This window comes from Oncorhynchus masou, chromosome 7 (assembly GCF_036934945.1).
Source record: "Oncorhynchus masou masou isolate Uvic2021 chromosome 7, UVic_Omas_1.1, whole genome shotgun sequence".
Lineage (NCBI taxonomy): Eukaryota > Metazoa > Chordata > Actinopteri > Salmoniformes > Salmonidae > Oncorhynchus > Oncorhynchus masou.
The window spans coordinates 18,483,323-18,510,801 of NC_088218.1; the positions used below are offsets into that span (position 1 = coordinate 18,483,323).

General features: G+C 45.0%; 3 protein-coding genes across 4 annotated transcripts in view; all 3 read right to left on the reverse strand.

Annotated features, from left to right (window-relative positions):
* Positions 1-166: 166 nt before the first annotated feature.
* LOC135543040 (thrombospondin-type laminin G domain and EAR repeat-containing protein-like) lies at positions 167-9,329 on the reverse strand. Of its 2 annotated transcripts, none has more exons than XM_064970142.1 (11): positions 8,988-9,329; positions 8,771-8,861; positions 8,358-8,514; positions 7,838-7,969; positions 7,290-7,360; positions 4,322-4,483; positions 4,034-4,238; positions 2,395-2,627; positions 1,602-1,780; positions 1,416-1,517; positions 167-1,269 (listed from the first exon to the last, which is right to left on the reverse strand). In XM_064970142.1, exons 1-11 carry the CDS (start codon positions 9,233-9,235, stop codon positions 1,116-1,118), a joined length of 1,734 nt encoding a protein of 577 aa, XP_064826214.1. In that variant the 5' UTR covers positions 9,236-9,329; the 3' UTR covers positions 167-1,115. The 2 variants fall into 2 exon arrangements, with proteins under 2 accessions (XP_064826214.1, XP_064826213.1); XM_064970141.1 differs by having other exon boundaries at positions 8,771-8,864.
* A 4,148-nt stretch (positions 9,330-13,477) lies between these two features.
* LOC135543443 (small ubiquitin-related modifier 3) lies at positions 13,478-16,378 on the reverse strand. The gene is made up of 4 exons (XM_064970702.1): positions 16,227-16,378; positions 15,193-15,321; positions 14,949-15,020; positions 13,478-14,693 (listed from the first exon to the last, which is right to left on the reverse strand). Exons 1-4 carry the CDS (start codon positions 16,245-16,247, stop codon positions 14,631-14,633), a joined length of 285 nt encoding a protein of 94 aa, XP_064826774.1. The 5' UTR covers positions 16,248-16,378; the 3' UTR covers positions 13,478-14,630.
* A 9,231-nt stretch (positions 16,379-25,609) lies between these two features.
* Positions 25,610-27,479, reverse strand: part of LOC135543444 (unconventional myosin-X-like) — a 58,470-nt gene continuing 56,600 nt past the window's right edge. Inside the window, exons 39-40 of the mRNA XM_064970703.1 lie at positions 27,233-27,424; positions 25,610-26,627 (exon numbers count right to left, since the gene is read on the reverse strand). Of these exons, the coding sequence (XP_064826775.1) occupies positions 26,523-26,627; positions 27,233-27,424 (297 nt within the window). The 3' untranslated portion in view covers positions 25,610-26,522. The remainder of the gene's footprint in view (positions 26,628-27,232; positions 27,425-27,479) is intronic.

Genomic DNA, 27,479 nt, shown 5'->3' on the forward strand with positions numbered 1-27,479 from the left:
ACTGGACTCACTCATATCTCTGGACTTGTGGGATGCTGTGTGTGTGCCCAAAGTGAGTGGTGTGACATGTATATATTGTTCTTAATAGTTAGTTGTTGTTGTTGCATTATGTATAGCTTGTAACCTGTAAACATGTTCAGGGATTATATTCCATTTATACACACCTTTATTACTGTTATTATGCTCTTGTGTTATCATATGTACAGTATATTCATTGCCTTTCATTTCCTTCAACAGAACCTTTCCTACTTTTCATCCCTATGTTCATCTTCCTCAGTGTGTTTACAGTTCCTGTGTGTTAACTCTTAGGCATCTTTATTCTCCTCTAACCGGGGACGGTGTCAGTGAGTCACAAACCAGTAAAATACCTGGAGCCGGATTACTCTCTTTCACTCTGCATCCAGTAGTTAGAAGTAGTTTTGCGAGCCAATGCTAACTAGCATTACCACAATGACTGGAAGTCTATGGTATCTACTAGCATGCTAGCAGTTACCATAGACTACCAGTAATTGCGCTAACGCGAGTTAGCAATTGTGCAAACACAAGTTAGCAACTTCTTTCAACTGCACGCAGAGACATAAAAATGGTATCCATGAGTTTATCTGACTCTGAGGAAGTCGATAAAGGACTAGGTTAAATAAATACAAAAATTGCCAAAATCCTGAAGTATCTCTTTTAGGTTTCTGGACGTTGGTTGAAGTGGTGAACAGCTTTTACAGAAAATGCAGATTGGGCAAAAGCAGTGGAACTCTACAGTTTCCATTCACTGCTCCCCTAGTATGGGACCCTATAAAATAAAGATTTCATAAAATCATTCTGAAACAATATTCTTACATAAGCGGTAGAATTTGCAGTAAGACACAAATGAAACATAATGTATTTTTTTTACACATTTCTATTACCTCAATAAATAATTTTCACAAAATTATAGGCAACAAATATGACTAATGTTAAAGTTATATACAGTACTTATACACAAAAATGTGTATCTACTAATACTCTCTCTTTCTCTGCAAATGTGGCCCAGTACAACAACACATTGTAACATTCATTATTACATCAGCTGAGATTTCATTTTGTATGTTTCTCCATGTTGTCCCTGATATGACATTGTGTCAGTGTGTTTTCAGACGAAAGACTTTGGAGAGAGGTGCTGTGGCGCTGGAGTAGATCAGATAGGAATCCTCTCCAGAAGTAAAGAATTCCCAGTCGCTGCACCCGATGGTGGGAAGCCGGTGAATGGGAACAAACCCCTCGTATCCCTGCCACCTGCACACATCCATATCACGTTCAAGTTCAAAAGACACATTGTGATAATGATGAGTTTATAACATATCACCATCATATTTGTAAATTCACATATCACCCATTCAATTATAGCACCATGACCAATTCTCGTGTATTCATGTGATTACCTGTAGATAATGCTGTTCAGAGAGTGAGACTCTCCATCAAAGGAGTTTGCAACAACCAGGTAACTCTCCTCTCCTACTGTGAAGAACTCCCAGTCAACAGCACTGAAGGGGGAGACAGATAGAGAAATGAGAGAGGGAAGGAAGAGAGAGGAGAGGTGGGGAAAATGTGCACCAGTATGAAGGTACCTGTATGTGACTATGTCCTGAAAACGCAGGAACAGCTGAGAGCTCATGTCCAGCTCGTAGATGGTCGAGTTGATGGCATAGCGACCGGGGCCATTGCCATGGAGTTGGTGTCCGTTAGCAACCACCAGGAAGACCCTGCTGCCGATCTGGAACATCTCCCAGTCTGTGGCACAGAACGTCTGAGAGAGAGAGACCGAGAGACAGAGAGAGACAGAGAGAGAGACAGAGAGAGAGAGACAGAGAGAGAGAGAGAGACCGAGACAGAGAGACAGACAGAGAGACAGAGAGAGAGAGAGAGACCGAGAGACAGAGACAGAGACAGAGAGACAGAGAGAGACAGAGAGAGAGACAGAGAGAGAGAGACAGAGAGAGAGAGAGAGACAGAGAGAGACAGACAGACAGACAGACAGACAGACAGACAGACAGACAGACAGACAGACAGACAGGAAGAAATTAAAGAAAGAGAGATCATAGAATAATGCCAACACTGGAATTCCCTCCCAATCAAAGCTGAGTCTTTTTGTGGTTTCAGTCTGCCTGTCAGTCAACTTCAACTCACATGTGGTTCCATTCAAATGTCTGATTCACTATCAGTTATCTGTCAAAGCTGGATCTAACATGCAAATTCTGCCCCGCTATACATGGTCTATTTTCGTCCTCTCTTAGTTCCGTGGTGTGGGTGGTTGTGCTGTTTTAGGATTTCTGCCAATCTACCCCCTCACTCTCTTCCCCCTTGTCAACCCCCTCTTCCTTACTCTGTCTCTTCCTTCTACTTCACCTTCATCTCTCTCACCTTAATAGTCTGAAACAAGCGGAAACTTCCATCCACCCAGACATAGATGACCGAGTCAACGTGAGTGGTCTGTCCGTCGAACGCATTCGCCACAGCCAGGAAGTGGTAGGGTCCGACCGCGAAGGCCTCCCAGTCGTAAGCCCCAGAGGTCCGCAGGGCCTGGTGTGGTACAAACAGCTGCGTACCACGGTCCCACTTGTAGACCACACTGTCTATGGTGTGGTTGGTATTACCTAGAGGAAGGGAGGGGGTAGGGAGAGGACAAGATAATTGCAACTGAGTTACTAGTATTGCAACTCATCACAGGAGGCTGCTAAGGGGAGGACGGCTCACAATAATGTCTGGAATGGAGTAAATGAAATGTGGTAACCATGTGTTTGATGAGTTCTGTACCATTCCATTATTCCATTGCAGCCATTATTATGAACCCGTCCTCCCCAATTAAGGTGCCATCAACCTGCTGTGCAGCTCATGTACCGTAACTGAGTAGAACATACTTTTCTACAAGGTCTTTTCAGCTTTACAAAGATTTAGCTGAAGCCAGTTCCTACATTGTCTGTGGTTGGCCGTAACCAGTTCCTACCTTGTCTGTGGTTGGCCGTAGCTAGTTCCTACCTTGTCTGTGGTTGGCCGTAGCCAGTTCCTACCTTGTCTGTGGTTGGCCGTAACCAGTTCCTACCTTGTCTGTGGTTGGCCGTAACCAGTTCCTACCTTGTCTGTGGTTGGCCGTAGCCAGTTCCTACCTTGTCTGTGTTTGGCCGTAGCCAGTTCCTACCTTGTCTGTGTTTGGCCGTAGCCAGTTCCTACCTTGTCTGTGGTTGGCCGTAACCAGTTCCTACCTTGTCTGTGGTTGGCCGTAGCCAGTTCCTACCTTGTCTGTGGTTGGCCGTAGCCAGTTCCTACCTTGTCTGTGGTTGGCCGTAGCCAGTTCCTACCTTGTCTGTGGTTGGCCGTAGCCAGTTCCTACCTTGTCTGTGGTTGGCCGTAGCCAGTTCCTACCTTGTCTGTGGTTGGCCGTAACCAGTTCCTACCTTGTCTGTGGTTGGCCGTAGCCAGTTCCTACCTTGTCTGTGGTTGGCCGTAACCAGTTCCTACCTTGTCTGTAGTTGGCCGTAACCAGTTCCTACCTTGCCTGTGGTTGGCCGTAACCAGTTCCTACCTTGCCTGTGGTTGGCCGTAGCCAGTTCCTACCTTGTCTGTGTTTGGCCGTAGCCAGTTCCTACCTTGTCTGTGTTTGGCCGTAGCCAGTTCCTACCTTGTCTGTGGTTGGCCGTAACCAGTTCCTACCTTGTCTGTAGTTGGCCGTAACCAGTTCCTACCTTGCCTGTGGTTGGCCGTAACCAGTTCCTACCTTGCCTGTGGTTGGCCGTAGCCAGTTCCTACCTTGTCTGTGGTTGGCCGTAGCCAGTTCCTACCTTGTCTGTGTTTGGCCGTAGCCAGTTCCTACCTTGTCTGTGGTTGGCCGTAGCCAGTTCCTACCTTGTCTGTGGTTGGCCGTAGCCAGTTCCTACCTTGTCTGTGGTTGGCCGTAGCCAGTTCCTACCTTGTCTGTGGTTGGCCGTAGCCAGTTCCTACCTTGTCTGTGGTTGGCCGTAGCCAGTTCCTACCTTGTCTGTGGTTGGCCGTAGCCAGTTCCTACCTTGTCTGTGGTTGGCCACGGCGAGGTAGGTGTGTCCTTGGATGCGGAAGGCCTCCCAGTCCCGTGCACAGTGTGTCTGGAGCGCCTGGTAATGAACAAACCTCTGTGTCTTTTTATTCCACCTGTAGATCACTGACAGTTCATCTTTCTCCACTGTCTCCTCCTTCCCTGTGCTCTCCCTGGAGTTAGACACCACCAGGAATATCTACAACAAGTTAAATCAACAAATGAACAAATACAATTGTATTTCAAAGTGTATTTAAACATCTCTAAGATGTCTTCCTGTACCATCTTCCCCATCGTAAAGTGTCTCCAGGAGAGAGCTCCATGTGTGCTGATCTTCTGGTAAAGGTGAAAGCCTCCATCTCTCCAGAGGTAGACTGCAGAGCCCAGGGAGGGGGAGCGGTGGGCCATTGCTGCCATCAAACCCAGCCCTTGTACACTGAACACCTAGACATTGTAGACAGATGGACAGACAGAGCAATAGAGAGAGAGACACGTTGAAAACCAGTTGAATCTACAACTACGTGTTAATTTAAACAAATATAATAGCAGCAAAAAAGTCTGTCTTTCAAAGAAAATTCGTAAAAGTTCAAATAACTTCACAGATATTCATTGTAAAGGGTTTAAACACTGTTTCACATGCTTGTTCAATGAACCAGAAACCAAACCAAACCAAAACATTAATGAACATGCACCTGTGGAACGGTCTTTAAGACACTAACAGCTTACAGACGGTAGGCAATTAAGGTCAAAATTATGAAAACTTAGGACGCTAGAGAGGCCTTTCTACTGACTCTGAAAAACACCAAAAGAAAGATGCCCAGGGTCCCTGCTCATCTGCGTGAACGTGCCTTAGGCATGCTGCAAGGAGGCATGGGAACTGCAGATGTGGCCAGGGCAATAAATTGCAATGTCCATACTGTGAGACGTCTAAGACAGTACTAAAGGGAGACAGGACGGACAGCTGATCGTCTTCGCAGTAGCAGACCACGTGTAACAACACCTGCACAGGATCGGTACTTCCGAACATCACACATGTGGGACAGGTACAGGATGGCAACAACAACTTCCCGAGTTACACCAGGAACACACAATCCCTCCATCAGTGCTCAGAATGTCCACAATAGGCCGAGAGAGGCTGGACTGAGGGCTTGTATGCCTGTTGTAAGGCAGGTCCTCACCAGACATCACGGGCAACAACGTTGCCTATGGGCACAAACCCACCGTCGCTGGACCAGACAGGAGAAGCAAAAAGTGCTCTTCACTGACGAGTCGCAGTTTTGTCTCACCAGGGGTGATGGTCGGATTTGCGTTTATCTGGAATGAGCGTTACACAGAGGCCTGTATTCTGGAGTGGGATCGATTTGGAGGTGGAGGGTCCGTCATGGTCTGGGGCGGTGTGTCACAGCATCATCGGACTGAGCTTGTTGTCATTGCAGGCAATCTCAACGCTATGCGTTACCGGGAAGACATCATCCTCCCTCATGTGGTACCCTTCCTGCAGGCTCATCCTGACATGACCCTCCAGCATGACAATGCCACCAGCCATACTGCTCGTTCTGTGTGTGATTTCCTGCAAGACAGGAATGTCAGTGTTCTGCCATGGCCAGCGAAAAGCCTGGATCTCAATCCCATTGAGCACGTCTGGGACCTGTTGAATCGGAAGGTGAGGGCTAGGGCCATTCCCCCCAGAAATGTCAGGGAACTTGCAGGTGCCTTGGTGGAAGAGTGGGGTAACATCTCACAGCAAGAATGAGCAAATCTGGTGCAGTCCATGAGGAGGAGATGCACTGCAGTACTTAATGCAGCTGGTGTCCACACCAGATACTGACTGTTACTTTCGATTTTGACCCCCCCTTTGTTCAGGGACACATTATTCCATTTCTGTTAGTCACGGGTCTGTGGAACTTGTTCAGTTTATGTCTCAGTTCATACTTATGTTAGTTCAGTTTATGTCTCATCTTGTTATGTTCATACAAATATTTCACATGTTAAGTTATAGGAAAATAAACTCAGTTGACAGTGAGAGGACGCTTCTTTTTTTGCTGAGTTTATATTCATATTAAGAAAATGTATTTAAAATATATGACCAAAATTATGTGGACACCTGCTTGTCGAACATCTCATTCCAAAATCATGGGCATTAATACGGAGTTGGTCCCCACTTTGCTGCATTAACAGCCTCCACTCTTCTGGGAAGGCTTTCTACTAGATGTTGGAACATTGCTTGCTTCCAATCAGCCACAAGAGCATTACTGAGGTCGGGCACTGATGTTTGGCGATTAGGCCTGGCTCGCAGTCGGCGTTCCAATTCATCCCAAAGGTGTTGAATGTGGTTGAGGTCAGGGCTCTGTAGGCCATTCAAGTTCTTTCACACAGATCTTGACAAACCATTTCTGTATAGACCTTGCTTTGTGCACGGTGGGGCATTGTCATGCTGAAACAGGAAAGGGCCTTCCCCAAACTGTTGCCACAAAGTTGGAAGCACAGAATCATCTAGAATGTCATTGTATGCTGTAGCGTTAAGATTTCCCTTCACTGGAACTAAGGGGCCTAGCTCGATCCATGAAAATCAGCCCTGGTCCATTATTCCTCCTCCACCAAACTTTACAGTTGGCACTTTGCATTGGAGCAGGTAGCGTTCTCCTGGCATCCACCAAACCCAGATTCATCTGTTGGACTGTCAGATGGTGAAGTGTGATTCATCACTCCAGAGAACACATTTCCACTGCTCCAGAGTCCAATAGCGGCAAGCTTTACACCACTCCAGCCAACGGTTGGCATTGCGCATGGTGATCTTAGGCTTGTGTGCGGCTGCTCTGCCATGGACCCAATTTCATGAAGCTCCAAACAAACAGTTCTTGTGCTGACGTTGCTCCCAGAGGCAGTTTGAACAAACATTATTTTTTACGCACCTCGTGCTTCAGCACTCGGCGGTCCCATTTTGTTTGCTTGTGGTTTTGTGAGCTTGCGTCTGAGCCGCTTTTGCTCCTAGACATTTCCACTTAACAATAACAACACTTACAGTTGACCGGTGCTGCTCTAGCAGGGCAGAGTTTTTAAGAACTGACTTGTTGGAAAGGTGGCATCCTATGATGGTGCCATGTTGAAAGTCACTGAGCTCTTCAATGTTTGTTGATGGAGATTGCATGGCTGTGTGCTCAATTTTATACACCTGTCAGCCATGGGTGTGGCTGAAATAGCCAAATCCACTAATTTGAAGGGATGTCCACATATATAGTGTATGTTTTACCTCAATATCATACGTCTCTGAACTGGTGGAGAGGACCTGCTGCTCCAAGACATAGTCTAGTCTCTGGGACTCTGTAGAAGAGATGGAGAGGTCAGAGAGAGATGGAGAGGTCAGAGAGAGAGAGAGAGAGGTCAGAGAGAGATGGAGAGGTCCGAGAGAGAGATAGGTCAGAGAGAGAGATGGAGAGGTCAGAGAGAGAGAGGTCAGAGAGAGATGGAGAGGTCCGAGAGAGAGATAGGTCAGAGAGAGAGATGGAGAGGTCAGAGAGAGAGAGAGAGGTCAGAGAGAGTAGAGAGAGAGGTCAGAGAGAGAGAGATGGAGAGCACAGAGAGAGAGAGAGAGAGAGAGAGGTCAGAGAGAGAGGGTTCAGAGAGATAGAGAGAGGTCAAAGAGAGAGAGAGAGGTCAGAGAGATAGAGAGAGGTCAGAGAGAGAGGGTTCAGAGAGATAGAGAGAGGTCAAAGAGAGAGAGAGAGAGGTCAGAGAGATAGAGAGAGGTCAAAGAGAGAGAAAGAGGTCAGAGAGAGAGAGAGAGAGTGGAGGACCCACCTTGCAGCATGGGGACCCAGAGTGTACCGTCACAGAGGTAGAGAGCTCTCCTGATGGGGTTGAACCACAGCTGTCCTCTTACTGAACTGGAACAGGACTTCTCCAGCCCCACAGACACCCGCACCTCTGACTCTGGGGGGTAGAAGGGGAAGGAGGGGGTGGAGGGGGAGGGAGGGAGGTAGAGTGTGGGAGGGGGTTAGAGGGGGAAGGAGGGGGTAGAGTGCAGGGGGGGGTAGAGGGGGAGTAGAGTGTGGGAGGGGGTAGAGGGGGAAGGAGGGGGGTAGAGTGTAGGGGGGTAGAGGGGGAAGGGGGGGGAGTAGAGTGTGGGAGGGGGTAGAGGGGGAAGGAGGGGGGTAGAGTGTAGGGGGGTAGAGAGGGAGTAGAGTTTGGGAGGGGGTAGAGGGGAAGGGGGGCAGTAGGGGATAGACGTACAGGGTGAGGCAGGACAGGGAGAGAGAGAAAAGGGTCATATTTGTGAGAGAGATCAGGGGACAGTGACAATAGGAGAAAGACAGTATACCATATGAAGGCAGCGTGAGGTCACTCCTAGTCTCTTTTTGTGGTAGGTCTAGCAGTACCGCAGGCACAGACAGCTCTGCCAGCCCGGGGTTGGAGGATGGGCAGAGACGAGGGGTGGCATCAGAGCCTGGCACCAGGACCAGCTGTCTGATCAGACCCTGGGAGGGAGGGAGGGAGGGAGGGAGGGAGGGAGGGAGGGAGGGAGGGAGGGAGGGAGGGAGGGAGGGAGGGAGGGAGGGAGGGAGGGAGGGAGGGAGGGAGGAGCGGAAAGGAGAGAAGTAGAGAGAAGCAAGTTATATGGAGAGTGTTGGCATAACCACTCTTATCAAGCCATCATGTAGCCATTACTACTAGTGTAAATCTAGTGTACAAAGGTTCTAGAGAGAGAGGGTTGTCGTGTGTTTTGGTTCTTACTGAGAACAGGCCATTCCATCTCCCTCGGCTGCCGATGTGGAATCTGGAACCCTGAACACTGAGGTCAGAAGGCAACGACTTGGAGTGAACCCTGCTGAACACATATGATGACATCATCATTACAGAAATGTAATACAGACAGATGGACAAACAGACAGAGAAAAAGGATACATAGAAAGAGAGAGCGAAAGAAGGAGAGCCAGAGAAAGCAACTCACAGTTCCAGGTGTGTGTTGCAGTCCACAGTGAGAGTAGCGTAGTGTCCGCTAAATGCTAAAACCAACGTGTGCCAGCGATCATCAGCCAATTCGATGCCTTGGAAAACCCAGCGCGCCATGACCCCCCCGCTGCGACCTCTGAACAGGAAGTGGATTCTGTCTCTGGAGAACCGCAGGCCAATCAGAAGCCGTCCCTGACTGTTGCTGTTCTCTCCATCTCTACTTCCCTTCCTCTTCTCTCCGTCCATTAGTCTTTCTCCCCCTCCATCTGTCTCTCCATCCCGCTCTTCATCACTCTCATCATCCCTCCCTCCTCGTTCTCCATCCTTCTCTCTGTACCAATCTCCATCAGTTCCTCCCTGTGTCTCCCCCTTCCTCTTTCCAATCCTTGCGTCCTCTTCTTCCTTTTCCTCCACCACAGAAAATATGTACTCGTTTTTCTGAAAGACAGGATGAGACAGATCATCACACAGTGGGAAGAGGCAATAAAAAGAATACACTGAACCTTCCCCACGTCATTGATGATGTCACTTCCTGCTGTAATGCTGTTTCTAACCCCTGGCCCTTACCTTAGGGGCGACGAGGCTGACCTTCAGGGTGGTGACGATGGAGAACTCTCTGGGGAAGAGGTGACAGTTGACGAGGTGCTGGGAGGACGGGAAGTCCAGGGAAGGGTGAGGACGGGACAGATGGACACCCCTCACACCCCCAGACTGGATCAGATGCACCCCCCCTCCTGTTACCCCCCTCACCCCCTCCCCTGCCCTGGAGAGAACACGGGACAGAAGGTCCAGGGGGAGCAGGTCTACGGGGAGAGAGAAAGAGTAAGAAAGTGAGAGAGAGGGGGAGAGAAAGAGTAAGAAAGTGAGAGAGAGGGGGAGAGAAAGAGTAAGAAGGTGAGAGAGAGGGGGAGAGAAAGAGTAAGAAAGTGAGAGAGAGGGGGAGAGAAAGAGTAAGAAAGTGAGAGAGAGGGGGAGAGAAAGAGTAAGAAGGTGAGAGAGAGAGGGGAGAAAAGTAAGAAGGTGAGAGAGAGGGGGAGAGAAAGAGTAAGAAAGTGAGAGAGAGAGGGAGAGAAAGAGTAAGAAAGTGAGAGAGAGAGGGAGAGAAAGAGTAAGAAAGTGAGAGAGAGAGGGAGAGAAAGAGTAAGAAGGTGAGAGAGAGGGGGAGAGAAAGAGTAAGAAAGTGAGAGAGAGGGGGAGAGAAAGAGTAAGAAAGGGGAAGAGAAAGAGTAAGAAAGTGAGAGAGAGGGGGGGAGAAAGAGTAAGAAAGTGAGAGAGAGGGGGAGAGAGAGAGTAAGAAGGTGAGAGAGGGGGGAGAGAAAGAGTAAGAAAGGGAGAGAGAGGTGGAGAGAAAGAGTAAGAAGGTGAGAGAGAGGGGGAGAGAAAGAGTAAGAAAGTGAGAGAGAGGGGGAGAGAAATAGTAAGAAAGGGAGAGAGAGGGGGAGAGAAAGAGTAAGAAAGAGGGGGAGAGAAAGAGTAAGAAAGTGAGAGAGAGGGGGAGAGAAAGAGTAAGAAAGAGGGGGAGAGAAAGAGTAAGAAAGAGGGGGAGAGAAAGAGTAAGAAAGAGGGAGAGAGAAAGAGAGGGGGAGAGAGAGAGAGAGAAAGGGAGCGAGAGAGAGAGAGAAAGAGAAAGAGAGAGAGAGGGAGAGAGAGAGAGAGAGAAAGGGGGAGAGAGAGTTAGCATTTCCCAAATAGTGGGAAACTGATGGTGAGAGCAGTAAGATGAGGTGTTGGAGCTTCTTGTGTATTCATGATATCAGTTAAGGTTAGTCAGAGTTTATGGGATGGCTGGGAAATGTCTGGTAGGTTTTTGGCATGATCTGTGCATACACAGAGTTATCTGTGCATGAGTGATTTGCATCAAAGTTTTGGCAAATCAAGTTAAACACATCAAACACTCACGCACACGGCTGATATCTCTCTGACACACACACACACACACACACACACACACACACACACACACACACACACACACACACACACACACAGTGGTGGGAAAAGTACTCAATTGTCATACTTGAGTAAAAGTATAGATACATTCAAAGAAAGTTACTCGAGTAAAAATAAGTCACCCAGTAAAATAATACTTGAGTCAATGTCCAAAAGTATTTAGTTCTAAATGTAATTGCTAAAATATACTTAAGTATCAATTTTCTTATATTAAGCAAAGCATACACCACCATTTTCCTGTCCTGCTAAAAGCATTCAAAATGTAACGAGTACTTTTGGGTGTTAAGGAAAATGTAATGAGTTACTATTTGAAGTAGCATCCCTACTGCATGCAAACAAGAAAAAGTGGTGTGTTTAATGCCACTCTACAGTATAATCTGAGAGAGCCGCTATCGGACAGGAAGTACAATGTTATGTGTCACAATCAAATGTGTCCCCGGATAGGTTACAACACCCACACACACGCCGATATTATCATAGCGCATTTAACAGAATAGAACGTACCACTGCATGGTCTCCGTGTCTCTGCAGTTGCGTTGATGACCCTTAACCCGAGAAACAGCAGCAGAGGCAACAGCAGCATCGGCGATGACATCCCAGCTTGCTCCAGCCAATCACAAACACTGTGACTGATCCGAACGCCAATTGACGCTCATCTACAACACGCGTGTGTGAGTATGTGTGGGGTAGCGTGTATGTTTGTGTGTGAGGTGTGTCTAGAGATGGTCCTTAGAGAGTGTCCGTAGAAAGCATCATCTTCCAACAGACAGAGTCCAGATGACAAAGTGAAGCCTGGAACTAAACTACTCTACATCTGACTTCAGCTGAGGCAGACAGGCAGGCTCCTAAATGAGTTAGTTCTGTCTGGTCCGGCCCCTTCTCTTATAGACCAGGCCCATGCAAATCACTAACCAGTCTGTCAATCATTTCAGAGTAGAACAGAAGCCAACTGTATCGCTCACATACTCTTCTGAGTGTGTATGTGTGTGAGAAAGAGCAAGATGTATACCTAAGGTGGAGTTGTATGGGCCATAGATACAGAGATAAAGAGCTGTACTACAAAATAACCTTACATTAGATAAACACCATATAGTCCAAGTAGTCATTTTTAAAAAGGAAAAAAATAGTGAAAACATACCACCGGTGACCTCTGCTCCACCAATAGAGTGCTTGATACCGGCTAAGCTATTACCATATTAACCAAGAGCCCTGTTATTAGGACCTTTATTATTATAGTAGCTGAGGAGTGGATGACTATGTACGCGAGTTTGTTTATGTAAGACAGCTGTTCTCATAAAGGATTTTCTAATATTGCATTCTGAGAAAATGTAATAAAAATTGTAGAGGGGAATTAGGTACAACTCTTAGGTGCAGAGCCGGGAGGTTGGACCAATGTGTGTCTGTGTACATGTGTATTTCAGCCATGCCCAGGCTTCAAATACCTATTCCGATACAGCTCAGGGAGAGAAAGGAGGGGTGTTCACTCTTTGTTATAAACCTTTTACTGCCGTTTTTCCTTTTCTTCAAGAGCAGGTTTGTGCACTTTAGCGGATCAGTGGGCAGGAGGAAGATGTCCTATAGACTAGTCTAGTGTTTCTCCTAGCCATTTCTTTTCAAGGCTACAGGATCATGATAACTTTCTTCCTTCTTGTATCTCTCTATCCCATCAGGATATCAATCGACTGTGCTTAATCTGACTGCATCAGCCAATCACACAGAGCGATTTAACATCCTGACAGATGGCTGACCGCAGGCAGAGATGTACTGAAAACAGAGGGAGATTCTCCTCAGTCCTCTCCTCCTTTTGAAAAGAGTCAAAGATTAGAGAAAAAACAAATGCAGTTGTATTCAATTATACTCCTTCTCCGCTAGGATGTCGTTTACAGAGGAATCCCAAAATAAGAGTCCAAAATGGTCAAAATGAATATATTTAGTATTTCAATGTAAGCATGCAGGTCCTCCGAGAAAACAGCAGCTTATTCAAAGGAGGGTAGTGGATTTCGGCAAAGACTCCAAGGATGAACTTGTGCTTCCTCCATGGGAAGACTTCAAGGACAAGAGGTAGACTTCTCCATTCACCTAATAACAAACTGACACAGTCCTCAACCACTTATCGGTTTCCAGAGGAAAGGACGGCTTTGGCCCAAATCAGAATCTAATCACAGCGGCCCTTGTCACGATTAAACACTTGAACAGAAACACGCAAGCACACAAATACAGGCACTCGGGAGAATGTCCCCGCTTTACTTCTGCTGAATTGGGACCTGCTGACAGAAAGGGAAGACAGGGATGGGGAGACAGACAACTGTACCAATAGACAGTAGCACCCCCTGCTGGTCTTTTTATGCAGCTGAGAATACATTTCAGCAACAGTACTTTCAAATAGTGCTGGATAGGGTCCAACATACACAATTGGTAGTAGATACGACTATAAACAATACATTGAACATACAATTCATGATTCCCATGTGTAACCGGCAGTCCACTGAATGAGCCCATTTTATATCACACATTTAAAGGAGGATCCGTGACAAGGAGTCTGAGTACCAAACTATATTTATTGTTTACAGTAGTAAAAGACGCCAAACAATGTACAAATCAGTAGAGAAACCAAACAAATACCATATGACAAAACATGTGGGTAAAGAACTTAACTGCCCCTCCCCTTATGCTCCAAGTAGACGTAGCCCCTAACCACAGACCTTGGATCAGAAAACCGGAACCCCCAAAACATTAACCATTCCGGGGATGCAAATTATCTTACCCTGTATCAGTGTTCAAGGATGACTTCTCCCTCCTGCCTTACGCCCCCACCCAAACACCGAAAGCAGAGTCAATGACAGGGCTGCTGTATGAACTGACCACTGAAAAAAGAAAGAAATGGCCCCATACGGTATCAGGGAATATTCCCATTTGACTGCCCTAAAAAACTAGGGGTGCATCTCAACAGTATAAGTAGCTTCCTTGAGACAAGGGGTCTCCTCGTAAAACTGACACTAAAGAACTGGGCAGGTGAAAGCATATTCCATGGTCAGCATCCACCTTAGCCTGAATGCTCAGATCGGTGCCAAATGAAGGAGAGGGAACATAAGACTTGAGATGCACCCTTGGTTTTCACCCTGGGAAAAACCAGGGCGTCCCCCATGTCAAACCATTGGAAGGGTCCAGAAGCCACCCCCTAACCCCTAGGCACTTCGTGTAGATTTAAGGTGTTGGATAAATACAAAACACTGCACAAGTGGCTTAGGTGTAGGGGGTTGTTTCTAGATCAAAACTCATGATTCTTAGCATTGGAAAGACCCAGAAGCTGTCCAAGACAGTTCAAGAGTTCATTGTTGACTAAGACAGACATTTGAGGGGAGCCCCCCCCCCCCCCAAAAAACGCGCCAGACATCTTTTAAAATAAGATCAAGGAAACAGACGATGGGGAAGCCTCAAAATAGAAGTTGCCCCTTACCACAGATCTAGGATCAGCTAATCGTGTCCTAAACCTAACCTCATCCAATATGGGGTAAACTAACAACTGACCTTAAATCAGTGTCTAGGGGGCAAATTCAACCCAATCCTACACCCCAGGACAAAACTGAGACAGACTTTTTTAAAACAACAAAGGAACACAGAAGCTGAAGTGACTGGAGGAGAGGAGCAGTGGGCGTGGTTTGGGTATGTCAATCACTGTAACAGGAGGGGCTTAGCAGAGACCGCCTGTCTGCTGTTGGAAAACATCTATGGTGTCTTCATCCTCCATCTCCAGCTAAAGAGAGAATTAACATGTGTGAGATGGAAGGAGAGAGGGATCTAGTAAAGAGTGATTCCATGAGGGGGATATGTAGTGGGAAGTACAGCAAGAAAGCAATCAAGTTCATTGAGAGCAGGTGTGCTTTAGTTGAGAGAATGATAATGGTGCCAGAGATGCTGTGCTTTAGAGTGATTAAGAACAGGCCAAGAGAAGTGAGTTGAGTGGGTTTCTAAAGAATATAGAGAGCTGCCAGTTGTCTGTGCAGTGTACCTGTGAAGGTGTGTCTGTCTCGTTGATTGGCTGTCCGTCAAACCTGAACCTGATCTGCCTTATCGAGAGCCCCTGCAGGAGAAAGAGGACAAAAAATACATGGGACAGATATTCCTCTAGTATTGGGAATCAGGTCAGCTCTTGATAATATTTCTGAGCAATGTTCAGTGTGTCCCCTGCACCAGTCTTCGCCACTGAGGCGGCAGGTAGGAGGGCAAGGTGTCTGATTGGCGACTGTGCTGACCTGACGTTCGCAGTAGGCCTTCATCAGTTTGCTGAGCGGAGTGTGTCTCTTGATTTTGAACTGAACCACAGAGCCGTCCTGACCGGCTACCTTTAAGTTAATGTGGTCGTTCTCAGTCTTCACGCCCTCCTGAAACACAACCAAACAGCAATGAAAGGATTTAACATTGTAGTTATTCAGTCTTCAACACACCTGTCTTGGAGAGCCAAACAATTGACTTGTACAACCACTTAAGACTCCTCACACGTCTCTGGACGGTGTAACAAGGTAGTGTTCTTGTCTGCAAAATTAGGGTTGCCTGCGGGTGGTACTGGGTCTGGGAAATGTGCGAAACCCGAAGGCTGTGACTGAAGCAGCCAGCTACTAGACCCAGGCATTATCCGTAGCAAAACCCACGTCCAGCTTTTCCTAGTACCTCAAATCGAGAAAAAAATATAGGAATCCTGTATCAATCAGTGGTTAGGGACTATTTTGTACAGACGAGATATGAACAAGCTAGCTAATTCTGGTCTTACCGGCGCCTGGCCAACGCCATGCGTGTTTACTGGCCTAGAAGATACAAACAGTGCGTTAACTAACTAATTATGTTATTTATCCATTTCAATAAGTGGATGCCGACGAATGCATCCAAATCACTCGAATATGGCTTCCAAATTGTCATATTTTGTGCGGCTATTATTGCGGCATTTAGCTAGCCAGCTGCTAGCGTGGTCTTTTTTTCCACAAAGAAAAACCCGCTAACGCTATCCGCGTATTCAACTTCGAAATGTAAGTGGTATTTGTTTCAACAATTCTATTTTCTGGTTGAAATACTTCGCATAACATCTCAAATAGCTTGTATATCTGATCAACTTAGAAATATCGTATCCGGAGGCAGCACTCCATTCATTTAACTACGAAACAAACAGTGCGCCGATTCAGACAAACGTGCAAACCGGGCCATTTTTGATTGCATATTTCAGGCGCTATTCAGCATTAGACTGTTTTAAATCACCTTAAATAGCCATCACATGTTGATAGCCGACTAGCCTTACCTTTGGTTTCTCCTCCGACATTTTGGTGGGTTTTCTTTAAAGAATTTGCGGGTTAAAATGTAATTTTGGCTGTGTTTTCGTTTGCACCTCTTTAAGCTATATGCTCTTCTCCTCCGCAAACACGGGAACGCGCTTTGGTCTCTCGTTCCGCAGACACTGATTGGCTTTCGTGGAATCACGTGACATATTCTCTCGGACGCTGATTCGGGGACGCGCAATTCAGCCAAATACTCGGCCACGCGACATTAAGAACCCGCCAAAGGCAGGGCTAATGGTTAACCTTTTTTAATCTCAAATAAATACACACATTACACTCAGATCAAATTGAATTTGTCACATGCTTCGTAAACCACAGGTGTAGACTACCATTACATTATTATTTACGGGTCCTTTTCCAACAATGCAGAGTTAAAGGGGGGGGGGGGGTCAATATAAATAGTCCGGTGGCCATTTGATTAATTGTTCACCAGTTTTATGGCTTGGGGGTAGTGCCTTTTGGTCCTAGACTTGGCGCTCCGGTACCGCTTCCCGTGCGATAGCAGAGAAAACAGTCTGACTTGGGTGACTGGAGTCTCTGAAAATGTATTAACATGGCTATGTACAGGAAGTACCAGAATAATATTGTAAAATACAAATTATATCAAGCCAAATCTTCCATCATCATAATGGATAGAGAAATGGGGTGTATTCATTACAGAATCCGTTTAATAACCAAATGGAAGCAAACTGAGAGTGAGTAGAGGGGTGATAGTGGATCTCCCGTCTCGTTGCCTACCTGAAACAAGGCTTTTGATGACCAATCGGGGGCGCCCCAACTCAACATGTAATTTCTCTCTTAAGGAAGAAAGGGAAGGATTGGAATGGGTAGGGATCGAGGCCTGGGTTCCAATTCCTGAAATATTCTCTCTCTCTGTAGCTCTGCTCATAGGAAATGCTTGAATAAAGAGTGTACGTATCCTTGATAAAAATAGTATATTGAGATTGAGTCAGAACGGCAGGAATTCCTGTTTATCTTTTATCTCTACTATTATTGAGGTTACAATCACAAGTCTGATATGGTTGTTGTAGGTTTCTCAATATGAGGTAGAGGTTATAGTAGGAGGTAGGAGTTGAAAAGATCCAAAGAGACAAGTCTTACATAGTGGAAAGTTTAATTTAAGTAAAAATAGATTTGCTCAAATCAACAGACAAAGTTGCTAAGGCTACTGCACCTTTCCACTGCAAGACATGTTCAGCACTGCACCACTCAGCAAGCAGCGCAGAACTTGTTCTTGCTAAGCATTCGTAGAATACTTTGTTCATTACATTCAACACAATGTTTAATGACTTGTGTTACATGGGCAGATAATGTTGTATAAACAGGTTGTACCAAAACTTTGATCTAAGGCCAGTTTCATGTATTCTCCTCAAACGGTTAAAGAGATTGAACGGGATCTTAAGCACTTACACATTCGTAACATATTGTACGAATTGGAATTCATAACATCATACGAATTGCATGATTTAAAAAAATGTTTTTTTGCAGGACGGAACATATACGAAATAAGTGACATTGTGCACTATATTTGGCGACCCGTTTTGGCTTGTGAGCGCTACACAAAACCTTTGAAACACCTCTACATTTGGTGTAAGGGAGGGTAAGCTGAGCATAGAACAGACAATAAGGTTAACAGTCCTTGGGGGGGGGGGGGGGTTGAACCCACTGAGACCTGGGAAGGGAGAGACAAGGAATTAGAGATCATCTTTCATAATAAATTCCATCAGAGTAGTGACAGTGTTTTTCCATAGACAGGAGTGGTGTGTTTGTGTATCTCAAGTCGTACCATAATTCGTTCTGATTTCTTCATGCCTCATCATCTCTGCCTTTCTGTTAACACAAAGACAACCAGCTGGTTAGACACACACTTCATATTTTAAGAGGACTGCACAACCTGTCAGACCAGCCAGGTTGGTAAGAAGTCATAGAGCACAAGCCGGTTTGGGCGGTTAGCTTTGGTTGTGACGTATGTAAGGTTTATGGGGCGGCAGAGTAGCCTAGTGGTTAGAGCGTTGGACTAGTAACCGGAAGGTTGCGAGTTCAAACCCCTGAGCTGACAAGGTACAAATCTGTGGTTCTGCCCCTGAACAGGCAGTTAACGCATTGTTCCCAGGCCGTCAGTGAAAATAAGAACGTCTTCTTAACTGACTTGCCTGGTTAAATTAAGGTAAAATTAAAAAAATTGTTCCAGTAATTATTTTGTGTCACTCCGGCTGTAACTGATATCAAACTAACAAAATAAACTTGGGGCCTTGTTCTGATCGCAGTCACATCATCAGAGACACACTAAAGTCAAATACAGCACACACAAGGCCTGACTGGGTAACGTTTACCATATCTCCCTGTGGGATTTGTAGTAGGCCAGCTGAATAAACACACAGCCATGTAAATACAGATACTTAGAATAACAAAACACATTATTTCGTTGCAAATTGCTTCACATATATAGAGAAATACACAGATGTTCATGTGCCATGATGACGTCTTACCTCTCTTCCTGTTTTCCCTTCATCTTATTTGTCCACCTCTCCATCTTGGCATCGAACCTTGTAGACCTGACACACCACACACACGTTAGGGCGGATAAGTACTTATACATGTACCTGGAGGTCAGTCCATGGGGTAGGTCAGTGTGTGTGAATCATTTCACACTAGTTGACCACGACAAAGCAAACACACACACACACACACACACTACACAGTTGAAGCCAAATATATTGTCACCCTTGCACTAAATTATTCCCCATTTCTTTTAAAATAAATTGAAATTGAAAAAAATAAAACATTTATTGGATTTGACATTGCAGAGACAATTTTATTTTTGTAAACCTAGGTTGAGAATTTTGATTAGGAAAATAAAGACAAATGGCAGGTCCTAAATTGGCTCCCTGGAGCTAGTACATGGTTGGACAGCCTTTGGCCAAGATAACTGCAGACAAACGCTTCTTGAAGCCACCAATGAGCTTGCTGCAACTTTCTACTGGCATTTGGCCCACTTTTCAGCAGCAAATTGTTCTAATACTTAAATGTTTGAGGGGTTCCCTCCAACTACTGATCTCGCCATTGGTTTTGGATGTGATTCAGTTCTGGACTCTTGTCTGACATGTGGGAGATTTGATCATGCTGTGGGGTTGCTCTGCTGCCTCTGGTCCCGGGGGCCTTGAACGTGTGTGAGGCATCATGAAATCAGCAGATTATCAGCTGTTTTGTTCAACCCAGTGTCCAAAAACTGGGTCTCCATGGAATGTTGTGGGTCTTCCAGCAGGACAACGACCCCAAACATGAAAAATCACCCAGGAATGGTTCAAGAAGAGATGCTGGAATGTTCAGGAGTGGCCAGCCAAGAGTCCAGATATGAATCACATCCAAAACCTATGGAGAGATCTGAAAACATCAGTTGATGGGGGCACCCCTCAAGCATTGAAGATTTAGAGTAGTTTGCTGTTGAAAAGTGGGTTACATCATTGCTTGCGACAAGACGTGTTTGTCTGCTGTTACCTTGGCCAAAGGCCAAGTATTAGCTCCGGAGTGCCACTAATTTAGTCCATGCCACTTGTTTTTATTTTCTAAATAAAAAATTGTCAACTTAAGTTTACAAAAATACAATTGGATTTGCAATGTTGAAAATCTAATCAGGTGTGAAGACCAGAATTTTATTTTTTAAACTTATTTTAGAAGGGGACACACACACACATCATGTTTTAGTTGTATTGTTTATTATTTTGTTGAAGTACTGTTTGTATATATTTGTATTTTAAATTTGTGTTGTCTATCACTGTTTCGTTATGTGTCATGTTTTGTGGACCTCAGGAAGAAACGCTGCTGCTTTGGCAAAAGCTAATGGGGATCTGAATAAACAAATAAGAAATAGAGACTTATTTAAGAAAAGTGCATGGGTGCCAAATTGTTTGGCCGAAACTGTATATAAATGCACTCACGCAGTCAACAATATTTTAAAAAATATATATATATAATAATAATAATAATAATATACAGTTGAAGTCGGAAGTTTACATACACTTAGGTTGGAGTCTTTAAAACTCGTTTTTCAACCACTCCACAAATTTCTTGTTAACAAACTATAGTTTTGGCAAGTCGGTTAGGACATCTACTTTGTGCATGACACAAATCATTTTTCTAACAATTGTTTACAAACAGATTATTTCACTGTATCGCAATTCCAGTGGTTCAGAAGTTTACATACACTAAGTTGACTGTGACTTTGAACAGCTTAGAGAATTCCAGAAAATGACATCATGGCCTTAGCCAAACACATTTAAACTCAGTTTTTCACAATTTCTGTTTACATACACTCAATTAGTATTTGGTAGCATTGCCTTTAAATGGTTTAACTTGGGTCAAACGTTTCAGGTTGCCTTCCACAATAAGTTGGGTGAATTTTGGCCCATTCCTCCTGACAGAGCTGGTGTAACTGAGTCAGGCTTGTGGGCCTCCTTGCTCGCACATGCTTTTTCAGTTCTGCCCACACATTTTTTTATGGGATTGAGGTCAGAGCTTTGTGATGGCCATTCCAATACCTTGACTTTGTAGTCCTTAAGCCATTTTGCCACAATTTTGGAAGTATGCTTTGGGTCATTGTCCATTTGGAAGACCCATTTGCAACCAAGCTTTAACTTCCTGACTGATATTTTACCAGGTAAATTGACTGAGAACACATTCTCATTTGCAGCAACGACCTGGGGAATAGTTACAGGGGAGAGGAGGGGGATGAATGAGCCAATTGTAAACTGTGGATTATTAGGTGACCGTGATGGTTTGATGGCCAGATTGGGAATTTAGCCAGGACACCGGGGTTAACACCACTACTCTTATGATAAGTGCCATGGGATCTTTAATGACCGCAGAGAGTCAGGACACCCGTTTAACGCCCCATCCGAAAGACGGCACCCTACACAGGGTAGTGTCCCCAATCACTGCCCTGGGGCATTGGGATATTTTTTAGACCAGAGGAAAGAGTGCCTCCTTCTGGCCCTCCAACATTACTTCCAGCAGCATCTGGTCTCCCATCCAGGGACTGAACAGGACCAACCCTGCTTAGCTTCAGAAGCAAGCCAGCAGTGGTATGCAGGGTGGTATGCTGCTGGCAAAGTGAATTATAAGTGAAATAATCTGTCTGAACAATTGTTGGAAAAATGACTTGTGTCATGCACAAAATAGATGTCCTAACCTATTTTCCAAAGCCATAGTCTGTTCACAAGAAATTTGTGGAGTGGTTGAAAAACGAGTTTTAATGACTCCAACCTAAGTCTACGTAAACTTCCAACTTCAACTGTATATGTGAATGATGAATGTGAACTATGAATGGGTAGGGGTTTCAGGATTGGCAGGGATAGAGTTCACAATGCCAAGGATAGAGGGATGCAGAGAGATAAATGAGGGCAGAGAGAGAGAGGTGTGTGTTCAGTTTGTCCCCCGACCTGTCTGACAGGTGTGGAGGGTGGAGCTGATAAGCTGATTCATGTGCACCAGAACACATTTGTGACCCTGTTAAGACTCATGAGCAGGAGGAGGTATAGTGGGGGAATCAGGACCAGGAAACCCAAAGTGTGCCTCACTCGCGTGCCAGACTAATCCCAGACTCACCGTCACAATCCCTCACAGCTTGTTCCATTCTTAGTCTCACACACTGAGAGGGAGGGAGAGAAAACAGGTTGATTGAGAAAAAACAACATTAGATGAGTAGTTCATAACACACTAAAAAACTGCAGTTAGAGGCAGTAATAAAGCCTTCTCACCTGCAGTAAGACCAGGCCTACTGTAGATATTTCCATTTGTTGTTAGACTGTATGACTCCACAGAATTGTTTGTGTACATTCTGTTAGTTCTATGGCTCCAGATAAGAAGTGGACGCCTGGTAGTCTGGTTTCTATGGGGCTAAAAGGCTGAAGGATTCTTCCAAGACAGGGAACAGGTGTCTCTTTGGACAATTTAACTGGTTTCACCCAAACACTTAACAGTTAAAAGGGCCAGTCACGATTATAGCTACTGAAATGTGTCTGAGAAGGAACTGAAAACACTCCAACGTTCCTGCTAAAAGGTTTCAGTTACACGAGCATTTAGCAGAAAGCAAGACCCAACTCCCTAGTGAAAAGGCCAAACACGTTACTGATGTACCAAGACCCTTGAAATTAAAGAGCCATTATCTGAATATAATAATCTAAACGTTGAGGTTGATGAAAGTCTAAATTACACCATTATAAAATAAACTTTTCGGAGATTAACGTCATAGACTAACTAGAGCCAACATAATTAACTATAATATGTTGTCATATACATCAAAATAATATATAAGTGACAATAAATCAATGGTTAAGAAAAACAACAAAATAAGTGTCACTAACTCAACTATCCTTGGTGCGGCAGTTTGCGCGAACACAGCGACTAAACCGAAGAGTAGCAGAACAGCAGGTAGGCCTACCAAACTCCTTATTAAACCCATCATTTATTCGAAACTTTAAAATCTGTCAGTAAAATATCCCGCCCGTGTATGGCGCCACTCTTGAGTTGAAAAAGTTGTCTTATTTAAGTAACAACACGGAGAGAGGCAATCCGTTTTAAGAAAATAAACCCTTAAAATTATGTTGAGATAAGGCAAAAAGGTCTGTCCTCCTTTCTCCCGGAGCGCGCCCAACCAATGTCATGGCGAATTAGGGTGACCACATGTCCCACAATACGGGACAGTCCCAAATGTTGGCCATTTGTCTGCTGTCTCGTATTTTATCAACAAATTAAAATACCACTCATTTACCAAAAAAGTTAGATTTGTTGCGTATTTCAGTCAGACTTCCTATTCATTTGATGATAATTGACATTTCGAACTGTCTGCCAGAAACATGTATTCATGTAGGCTGCACTGGCCCGCAAAAACATTCCGTTGTCCCGCATTTGTGTATTTTAAATATGGACCATTATGTGGTCACCCAAGCGGAAATAGAACAATCATGGCTGTGTGCGCGTGCGTGCGTGTACAGAAGAGAAGACTGGACAATTTCCGATAATTTATTAAATCATAAGTTTGTAAAGCCAGTTACAAAAAAAAGAACAACAATTTTCTCTCTCTTTCTCTTTTTTTCTCTCAAAACAATCACAATGTTTCAATATATAATGATAATAATTCATATGAACCATGACAGATTACAGTCAGGCCCTACTCTGGCCGCCTGCGGCTGGAAAAGGACCCCGGCATGGAGGTTGCTCATAGACACAGATCTTGGATCAGCTTACCCTTACCATTTGGGTATGAAACGCAAAACTGAGCTTCGATCACAGGAGGTTGGTGGCACCTTAAGTGGGGAGGATGGGCTTGTGGTAATGGAGCAAAATCAATGGAATGGTATCAAATACATCAAACACATGGTTTCCATGTGTTTAATGCTATTCCTTTTGCTCAGTTCCAGCCAATATTATGAGCCTTCTTCCCTTCAGCAACCTCCACTGCCTTAGATAAGTGTCAAGAGGCAACTTCATCTTACTTTGTGTACTAGCAGTGTGAGACGCAGGGCCATTGAAAGAGAATACCTAGATAGGACACAGTTCCCGAATTTCACTGGATGTGATGATAATTGACATTCCGCCTGTCTGCCAAAAACATGTATTCATGTAGGCTACACTGGCCCGCAAAAACAGGATTTTTCAGTCATTCCAAATGGCCCAGTGGAACACTGGATGGAATGTCGTTCTGGATTGGAATGTCTTTTCCAGTAATTCTGATTCTATAGACTGGTCCTCCAGTGGGCTTAGGCCCACAAGCAGCGACGACACACAGTCAGAAACAAACACAATTCCCATGTTCCCAGAATTCTGAATTCCTATTTCCTAGAAGCATACCTTCTCAATGTGTGATCTTCTCTTCTTTCACAGAATACTGTAACCATATCCCCTCCCTCCCTCTGCAATAATTATAACAAATAAATACCCCATCCTCCCCTCTCCCTCCCTTCCCAAACTCTTCCCCATTTAAAATCACAACACCATTCTCATAAAAGGTTATCCAGATAGATAATACTGTTATTTGTCAACAACACACTTTCTTTCTTTTCTTCATATGGTTCCCTTCTTCCCCGGTGGGGTAGTTAGTTAGTCACTTGCATTATGACACAGATACACACGCTCACGTTAGCATTCCAAACACAGCACTGCAGGAGGGGAGACACTGGGAACGTACAGTACACTAGTCACATGACTTAAAACAGGTTCTATTCACTCACAAACTCGAGAACAGTCACATAGCATAGAAACAGAATGGGTAGAGAAGACAAGATTGTAGATTCCTCATGTTTTAAAATAAAGTACCCACCGATATGGAAACGTGAGCCAGAAGGATGATACGAAGGCTACATTTCACTAGAGCACAGAGAAACGCATGTAGGCAACCATCCCAAACTGCCCTACCAATATGGCCGCCGCGACTGAACTCTACCCATTCCACATCAAGAAGTGAAACCCCTCTATATACCTGTGATTTAGTCAGATGGCACTGCTAGTGAATAAGGGTGCGTTGGCATATTAGACATACAGCAGTGAATATCTCTGTTCCTTCGCATTTAGTTTACAAATACAATAAATTAATCAAATGGCATGTATAATGATATTTATATACATACAGTACAGTGACCACCAAAATCTATGTAGGGTTCCTATGAGGTGCGATATTCAAAAATGATAAGTGTTTGATTAGTGTATGTGTGTATGTGTTGGTTGGACAATAATATGTAATATATGTGATGTTCATAGTATGTAGACATTTTATAGGAGAAAGCTCTCTCAATCTCCCTTGGTTGATCTTGTAGTCAACATTTTTCATTCTCCTCCCATGGAGATCCCCCCCCCCAGCTACCCCTTAAAAGAGCCTCAGTCAGGATGATCCCAGGGAGATGGCCCTGGGTGGGCCTCCAGCCCTGGTTCTCTGAGGGGGTTTGTTTGAGGCCACTTCATTTGACCATATGTGATGTCACTTCCGTTGACACAGGAAGTAAGTACTGTGCAGTCTGATGAAGAAGGGACCGGATTTTCTGATTCGACCCCGAGATGAAAACACAAAACAGTCCTTTATCTCAGTCACCACGGATAACAACAGATGAACGAGAGATTGAGTGAGAGAAAGAGAGAGGAAAGGAAGCAAGCAACAGAGAATAAATTAACACTTAACTGTAAAGAGAGTGAAGCAGGCAAAATGGGGGACACACAGACAGAGAAAGAGTTATATCAAATGGGGGAGAGAGGGTAAGAGACAGAGGAAGAGAGAGTTATATCAAATGGGGGAGAGAGGGTAAGAGACAGAGGAAGAGAGAGTTATATCAAATGGGGGAGAGAGGGTAAGAGACAGAGGAAGAGAGTTATATCAAATGGAGGAGAGAGGGTAAGAGACAGAGGAAGAGAGAGTTATATCAAATGGGGGAGAGAGGGTAAGAGACAGAGGAAGAGAGAGTTATATCAAATGGGGGAGAGAGGGTAAGAGACAGAGGAAGAGAGAGTTATATCAAATGGAGGAGAGAGGGTAAGAGACAGAGGAAGAGAGAGTTATATCAAATGGGGGAGAGAGGGTAAGAGACAGAGGAAGAGAGAGTTATATCAAATGGGGGAGAGAGGGTAAGAGACAGAGGAATGAAGATAGAAATAGTAACAGGCTTCATTTGATCTCTCCTAGCTGGCAGTGTGTTGGGACTGCGACTGGGGTTGTGCTATTGGGTTGAGAAGGGGGCGACAGGGGCTTTGCGGGTGGTATGGCTTGACTGGGCTATTGTGCTTGTCGTTGGTATGGGTTTGGTCCAGAGAGAACAGAAAGAGGGATGACAGAGGAGAGAGAGAGATTAGAGATTGATATAAAAGGAGTAATAAGGGATATTTAGATGAAGTAAGGTTGAGTTAGAATGTGCTGGACCTGCTGTCTGTAAGACAGTGACATGCAGGGTAACTGGGGGTTGGGAGGTGCTGGAGTTGTCCTCCCCAAAATGGGTCATTTTCCATGCTCATTGTTAACAAACAGATATTTAACCCAATCCACCCAATTCCCAAGTCTAGAATAGTTAGCTGCAGTGTCCATCCCCTTTTAGTTTTGTGAAATCGGATGCCATTTTAGATCCTTGACTGTCCGCTGTTTTGTGGTTACCCCTTTCCAAGATCAGCTGACTCCACCAAAACAACAACCGACCGACCAATCCGTGGATTGTATCCACTTCCTGCCTCTCTCTGATAGGCCTGTACGGTTGAATAGAGGGCTCTGACTGGCTGCTGGTTGATCACCTGACAAAGGTGCTGGCGACGCTGGAGGCAGACATGATGCTGCAGCGTTTCTTCACCATCATGTTGATGTAGGCTTTCATGATCTTAGCAATCTCCATCACCTAGAGAGAGAGAGAAAGAGAGAATGAGAGAGAGAATGAGAGAGAGAGAATGAGAGAGAGAAAGAGAGAGAGAGAGAGAGAGAATGAGAGAGAGAGAGAGAGAGAGAGAATGAGAGAGAGAGCAAGAGAATGAGAGAGAGAGCAAGAGAGAGAGAGAGAATGAGAGAGAAATGGAGAGAGAAAGAGAGACAGAAAGAGAGAGAATGAGAGAGAGAGAGGTAGAAAGAGAGAGAGCAAGAGAGAGAGAGAGAGAGAGAGAGAGAGGGAGAGAGAAAGAGAGAATGAGAGAGAGAAAGAGAGAGGGCAAGAGAGAGAGAAAGAGAGCAAGAGAGAGAGCAAGACAGAGAGAAAGAGAGAGAGAATGAGAGAGAGAAGAGAGAGAGAGAGAGAGAGAGAGAGAGAGAGAGAGAGAGAGCACATCAGTGTTTTTGTGCAGTATATTCGGGATTCACTCTTCCATTGTGTGAGGTTGTTTTTGTTGTGACTGTCTGATGCATGCATGCGTGTGTGTATGTGTGTTAAGTGTGTAAGTGTGTTTCAGAATATGTGTGTGTATGTGTGTTAAGTGTGTAAGTGTGTTTCAGAATATGTGTGTGTGTGTTTACCAATGGAGTGTGGAAGAACAAGTCGTTGCCGTCGACAGTGATCTGGTAGGTGCAGGGTTGTGGAGCTCCAAAGAAGGTGATCTGCTCATACTGGAACGTCTGCAGAGGTTTGGGTTCCCCTCTCTTATACACAGACAGGTTGTCAGCACTCACACCCAGCCACAGGTCATGGGGAAAACCTCCTTCCTTACACTGCAGGGGAGAGAGAGGGAGGAGAAACAGACAGAGGAGGAGGAGGAGAGGGAGG

Bases quoted from the DNA above. Each gene is read 5' to 3' on its own strand.
- LOC135543040 (XM_064970141.1), bottom strand. From the start codon at position 9,235: ATGGACGGAGAGAAGAGGAAGGGAAGTAGAGATGGAGAGAACAGCAAC. The intron at 4,484-7,289 runs GTAAAACATACA...TACAATGTCTAG, and splicing joins CAGAGACGTATGATATTGAG to GTGTTCAGTGTACAAGGGCT. The intron at 4,239-4,321 runs GTACAGGAAGAC...AACTTGTTGTAG, and splicing joins ACTTTACGATGGGGAAGATG to ATATTCCTGGTGGTGTCTAA.
- LOC135543443 (XM_064970702.1), bottom strand. From the start codon at position 16,247: ATGTCGGAGGAGAAACCAAAG. The intron at 15,021-15,192 runs GTCAGCACAGTC...TTTCTCCTGCAG, and splicing joins AGGCCTACTGCGAACGTCAG to GGGCTCTCGATAAGGCAGAT. The intron at 14,694-14,948 runs GTACACTGCACA...TTCTCTCTTTAG, and splicing joins AGACAGACACACCTTCACAG to CTGGAGATGGAGGATGAAGA.